This window comes from Panthera uncia, unplaced genomic scaffold (assembly GCF_023721935.1).
Source record: "Panthera uncia isolate 11264 unplaced genomic scaffold, Puncia_PCG_1.0 HiC_scaffold_307, whole genome shotgun sequence".
NCBI lineage: Eukaryota > Metazoa > Chordata > Mammalia > Carnivora > Felidae > Panthera > Panthera uncia.
Window position 1 is genome coordinate 30388 of NW_026059437.1, and position 6887 is coordinate 37274.

The 6887-nt window shown below is 36.7% G+C and overlaps 1 protein-coding gene across 1 annotated transcript in view; it reads left to right on the plus strand.

Moving 5' to 3' along the window:
- LOC125917926 (solute carrier organic anion transporter family member 6A1-like) overlaps positions 1-5010 on the plus strand; it is a gene marked incomplete at its 3' end in the record, with an annotated part of 28483 nt that extends 23473 nt beyond the window's left edge. Inside the window, exon 7 of the mRNA XM_049623994.1 lies at positions 4866-5010. Coding sequence (XP_049479951.1) covers positions 4866-5010 — 145 coding nt within the window. The remainder of the gene's footprint in view (positions 1-4865) is intronic.
- Between the last annotated feature and the right edge of the window lie 1877 nt (positions 5011-6887).

The following is a 6887-nucleotide window of genomic DNA, read 5'->3' on the forward strand; positions in this document are numbered from 1 at the left end:
GACATAATATACTAGTTTCAGTCTCTGAGTTGTCTACTAGGTTTGACCAAATAAATTGGTGTGGAAGGAGAGTGAGTGAAATTTCAGGATAGAGGGCTGAAACATTTTTAAACTTGAAAAAAAACAGCATTCTCTACATGAGATATTGTACTCTTATTGGCAGATTTAATAAAGATAAGCATTACTTTCTATGGCTAACTATAGATATTTCATCATAAGGAATGAAGACCAGAGCAAGGGAGAAGTTAAGTGATCAGTAAAACACTTGAGAAGTTCAAGGAAGTTTATTGGTGTCCTCTTCAGCTTATGTTTTCCTCCTATTTGCTTGTAGACACGAAGGCCTTTTATTGGCAAGATCATTGTTTCTTGTCATGCTGCCTTGATTAGGGTAGGAAGTAGATTAATGCTTTTACCACATAGAAGAAAAAGTTCCCCAATTAATTGGGACATTATACACCCCATCTCCAATGAACCTTGGTTGAGTCTTTAGGAACTCTTTCCTCTCTTGCATCATTGCTCTGCATTAGTTTCCTTGTTAACATTTCTTTCCACTGTTACTCGAGCCCTGTCCTGAACCTTAGTCTACTTGTCTGTGGCCACTCTTCCATATACTTTATATTTTGCTGATCCTGTCCTTATTTCAGACTCTAAGTACATTAAGGAGTACCTAGTCTAGTTTGAAATCATACCTCCCAGACCAACATGAACCTCCTCTGGTATGATAAAGACCTTGGTTTTAGACCAACTCTGTAATGGACTAGGGCTGAGAGCCACAGTACTACAAGATATGGCTGTTGCATAAAATTATCCACTACTGTAAAGAACTAATTTGATTTCTCCTTTTGTATATCAACATCTACCATAATTAAGCCTGAGTTTACTACATGAAATTCCTTGAATACTGATTTGTATGTCTGGCCTTTTTCTTTGCCTCCCATATTTATATTTAATAAAAGAATATTTATTTATTTATTTATTTATTTATTTATTTATTTATTTATTTAAAAGGTAAGCCTGGACATTTTATTGGAAAGGTCCTTTGCATTCTGAGTGTTTGCTTGCTATGCTCACATGTTCTTTCTGAATAAAGCGCCCACAGCCCTTTCTGAAGAAACCCAGAAGTGTAGTGTTGTGCATTAATTGCCATGTTCTATATGATGTAGTTTAAATGTCCTAGTTAAAACTAGGTCTGAGATCAGCACTTGAGCCCAAGACAGCCATCTTTAGATTTCCCAAAAACTTATCAAATATCTTGAGAAAAATATCCAATCAGGAAACCTGCTATAAACTGACTAATTTCTCTTTCTTAAGAGAGTATAAATGGTCAGAAGGGAGCTTTAATAAATTGACATCAAGAAAATGAATGAGAAAAGGCCATTGAGACAGAGAAGCAAATGGAGAGAGAATATACTAAGTAGCTGTAATAGAAGTAGATATAGACACAATAAGCTGACAGAAAGAAACTGAGTATCTGGGCCTTTGAAGCAATTAAGACAAAGCAATGGAGACAAGATAAGCTGCTGTTTGAGTCTGAATGATGTTGTTTCTTTATGAGTGCTGAATTATTCAGCTACTTAGAAAGTGTTTTTGGCTTTCTCTCTTTACAGTGTAACATTATAATAAGTTTCATCAATTGGATTAAACTATGAGTCTGTTCATTTTAATTCTAAAGAGTCCAAACACAAAAATTATCTAGTACAGTGGTTCTTAGTGTGGGGCCTAGACCACCACCACCACCACCACCAACATCATCATCATCATCATCATCACCTGGGAATTTGTTAAAAATGCAAATTCTTAGGTCCTACTCCAGACCTACTGAAAGTAGGATCTGGCAATCTGTGTTTTATACCCTCCAAATGACTTAAAGCACACCATAGTTTGCAACAACAAATCTAATAATCTAGTGTGACCTTCTTATTTTATAACTTATGAAAATGATTTGTATTCTTTCCTGGGTACCTTCTATATGGCAGAAATTAAATTATTACATATATTCAATTCTCTTGATCACTTGGAGGTATAGATATTATCATTTCTATCTTATAGATGATGAACCAGTAATTTAAAGAGGATGAGTAATTTCTCCAAAGACATGTATATCTTTGGATACACATGCACACAGACAAAAGACACATAGGGTTGGCCGAATTGAAGTTAAAAATATAAAAACCTCTCAAAAAAAGAATATAAAAACCTCTCACATGCCTGACTCTAATGCCATTACTCTTGTGTACTCTTGTGTATTATAAAATACCGCCTAAAAATAAGATACGTAGAGACTGCTATTTGCTGATTATTGTTTCAAAAATCAATTGCAGAGCCAAGATAAAAGCTAGGTTTTCTGTTCCTTATTCTGCCTGTTATATCTAATACATACTACCATTTCTTATAAAACCATGGTATAGTCCAGTGGAATGGAAGATAGAACTCAATAACAGACTAATACATATAAGAACTTGCCATGCGATAGAATAGGCACTGCAGGGATAGTTGCTCAGTAGATGTGATGACAAGTTTGGTTCTCTGTGTGGTGAAATGAAGTTGGATTTCTATTTCATATCATACACATAGGTGATTTCTAGGTTAATAAAATGTGATTAGAAAAAAACAACACAGTTAACGCTAAACCGTGAAAGACATATCTTGTGACATAGAGGTAGGAAAGGTTAAACAAGTTTGCAGTATTGTAAAATACGAAGTAAAAATTTATGGATCAAAGATTTCGGTTCTATGAAGGAAACCGTAGACAATGTTAAAAGATGAGTGACAGTTCTTTCAACCCAACAAGAGATTGGTATTTAGAATGAACAAATTATTGGAAAATCTGTGTAGGAATTTCAGAAAGCCTAATAAAAATATGAATAGACAGTTTGCACACAGTAACAAATCCTAAATAGCTATGAATTACATGAAGAAATGCTCAATTGGATTTGAATTTAAGGAAGCATATTGTGGCACTGCTTCACATCCATCAGCATGGCTAAATTTTAAAAGCCAGCTAATAATATCAAGTGTTTGTGATTATGTGGGGTGTACCAGTTATCTACTGCTACATGACAAACCACCCCAAAACTTAGTGGCTTAAAATAATAAAACATGATTTTGTTCATTAATCAGCAGTTTTGTCAGGCCTTGCTCCTTTCAAATATACTTTTTTTAATGTTTATTTTTGAGAGAGAGAGAGAGACAGAGTGTGAGCAGGGGAGGAGCAGAGAGAGAGGGAGACACAAAATAGAAAACAGCATCCAGGATCTGAGCTGCCATCACAGATCCTGATGCAGGGCTGGAACTCACAACCTATGAGGTCATGACCTGAGCCTAAGTCAGCCCCTTAACCCACTGAGCCACTAAGGTACTCTATGGCTTATCCCTTTCAGATCGACTTGTCAGCTAAAGTAAAGTCTGGAAAATAAAATCGTCTGGAGGCTTATTTACTCAAATATTAGCTTTTGGTACTGGTTGTTTGCTGAAATACCCACAGATGGCCTCTCCATCTGATCTGGGCTTTCTTATAACATGGTGAAAGAGTTCCAAGGCCAGAGTCCTAAGAGAGTGGGAGTACATAGCAGAAGTCAGATTGTCATTTTATGACCCAACATCAGAAGTCATGCTGCATCACATGCTTTGTTGAGACAGTCATAAAGGACTTTTCCAAGGTCATTGCCTCCTGATGAGAGAATGGCAAAATTCTGGAAGGGAATGTGGAACTGAAAATATTGCTTTAATGGATTTTATAAAAAGTATAAGTTGCTACATGAAGAAAATAGAACTCTCTTACATTATGGTGGGATTGTTTTGGGAAAAAAATTCTAGAGAAATGATGTACTAAATGTCAATGCCCTAGCAATCCCGTTCTAGAGTATGTATTTCCAAAGGCGTTCTACCCTAGTCCTTGATGGTGCATGCACAGGGATGTTTAATGTAGCCTTGTTTGTGACAGTGGGAGTGGAACTGAGCCTAAGCATTTAATGCTGTGGGAGTGGATGAGTATGGTGGAATCACACTTTGTAAAGTTAGATAGCACTCAGAAGATGAGTTAAATTAATATACAGAATATGTTTAGATTAAAAAAGTGGTGTTTAGGACTAGAAAAAAAATTAAGTTATTTTAAGAATATACAAATAAAACACCACTGAAAATTTCAAAGATATGTACATATATAGGAAATACAGAAATCTGTTTGAAAATTAATACTTTAATGTTAATTATTGTCATGTTAATTACTATGTATAGTGTAGTAGTATGATAGGTAATAGTAAACCATGACTATACATCTTTGTCAGGTTTCTCAGTAAGTTCCAAAAAATTGACTAAAATGCAGAATTTAAATGACTTTACTCTGTATGGAATTCCCGGGAGTAAAATATTATAGAATCTTAATTGTGTGTAATACTAGTGATTTTACTTGAGTGTTGCTTAAATTATCTTTGTTTCATTTTTTAGTTAAGTAAAAAAATTTGTTAAGGAAAAAAAGTAGATAAAAGTAAAGGGACATTCTAGACATCTGGTTAATGGCATCTAGTTTCCCTTAAGTTTCCTAGCAAACGGCCAGACTTACAAATAAAAATTTTAGAGGTAGAATTACAAATAAAAATGGTTTAAACACTACATGTCTTTAACAGTATTTGTATACTGGTGAATTGCAAATTTATATATATATATATATGCACATTTTATATATATATGCAATATATATATGTATATTATATACGTATATATATTATACATATAATAATGCATTTCCAGTTTAGATTGTGAAAGGTAAAATTTTGTTGATTGCTCATTAACATATGAGTGAATAAATCTGTTTTTCTTTACCTAACAACATAAAATAATTTGAATATGACTTATTTCTATTTCAGGTTCTGATGAAGAATCCAGTATTTATATGCCTAGCTCTGACCAAAGCTTCAGAATCTTTAGTTCTTATTGGAGCTTCTGAATTTTTGCCTATATATATAGAAAATCAGTTTGTATTAACACGCACCACAGCAACTAAAATCGCAGGTAGACCTTTTCAGCTCATTGTATTCATTTTGAAGTTTTTATATAAAGTTTTCTTATATGCATTTAGGAAATATTTCAAATAAACATAAAGCAGGAGTAATAGCATTTACTCAAGTTTTATTTTATTTTATCTTATTTTTCTTTTCAGTGATTTTATGTATTACTCAGTGCTCATCAGAATAGTATACTCTTTTTTTAAAATTTTTTTTTAACGTTTATTTATTTTTGAGACAGAGAGAGACAGAGTATGAACGGGGGAGGGTCAGAGAGAGAGGGAGACACAGAATCTGAAACAGGCTCCAGGCTCTGAGCTGTCAGCACAGAGCCCAATGAGGGGCTTGAACTCACTGGCCGCAAGATCATGACCTGAGCCGAAGTTGGACGCTCAACCAACTGAGCCACTCAGGCGCCCCCGCAATAGTATACTCTTAATCCCCCTTTATTTCACTATGTTCCTCTCCCAACCTCTGGCAACCCCCAGCTTGGTATCTGTATTTAAAGTCTGGGGTTTTTTTTGTCCCTTTTGTACTTTGTTCATTTGTTTTGTTTCTTAAATTCCACGTATGAGTGAGATCTTATGGTATCTGTTTTCTCTGACTGACTTGCTTCACTTAGCATTATACCCTCAAGTTCCATCCATACTGTTGTGAGCAGCAAAATTTCATTCTTTTTTATGGCTGAGTAATATTCCATCATATTTCACATTCTATCACATCTTCTTTACCCATAGGGGCTGCATCTATAATTTGGTTTTGTAAATAATTCTGGAATAAACATAGGGAGGCGTATATCCTTTTGAATCAGTGTTTCTGTATTCTTTGGATAAATAGCCAGTAGTGGAATTACCTGATCATAAACTAATGCTAATTTTAATTTTTTGAAGACCTCAAAAAATACTGTCTTCCACAGTTGCTGCACCAGTTTTCATTCCCATCAACAGCATACACAGGTTCATTTTTGTTCCACATCTTTGCCAACACTTGTTATTTCTTGTGTTATTGATTCTAGCCATTATGACGGGTGTGGATTGATATCTGATTGTGGTTTTGATTTGCATTTCCCTGATGATGAGTGGTGTTGAACATCTTTTCATGTGTCTGAAATGTGTCTCTTGTAGGCAACATATAAGTGTTTTCTTGATAGATTCAGTCACACTGTGTCTTTTGATGGGAAAATTTAGACTATTTACATTTAAAGTAATTATTGATAGGTGGGGCATCCGGGTGGCTCAGTTGATTAAGCATCCAACTTTAGCTCAGGTCATGACCTCACAACTTGTGGGTTGGAGCCCCATGTCAGGCTGTGTGCTGACAGCTCAGAGCCTGGAGTCTGCTGTAGGTTCTGTGTCTCCCTCTCTCTCTGCCCCTCTCCTGCTCATGCTCTGTCTCTCTCAATCTCTCTCTCTCTCTCAAAAATAAATAAATATTAAAAAAATATTTTAAAAATTAAAAAAATAGGAGGTTCCGGAAGATGGCGGCGTAGGAGGACGCGGGGCTCACAACGCGTCCTGCCGATCACTTAGATTCCACCTACACCTGCCTAAAGAACCCAGAAAACCGCCAGAGGATTAGCAGAAGGGAGTCTCCGGAGTCAAGCGCAGACTAGAGGCCCACGGAAGAGGGTAGGAAGGGCGGTGAGGCGGTGCGCGCTCCACGGACTGGCGGGAGGGAGCCGGGGCGGAGGGGCGGCTCGCCGGCCAAGCAGAGCCCCCGAGTCTGGCTGGCAAAAGCGGAGGGGCCGGACAGACTGTGTTCCGACACCAAGCGCGACTTAGCGTCTGGGAGGTCATAAGTTAACAGCTCTGCTCGGAAAGCGGGAAGGCTGGAGGACAAAGGGAGGGAGAGCTGCTGAGCCCCCGGACGGCAGAGCTCAGCTTG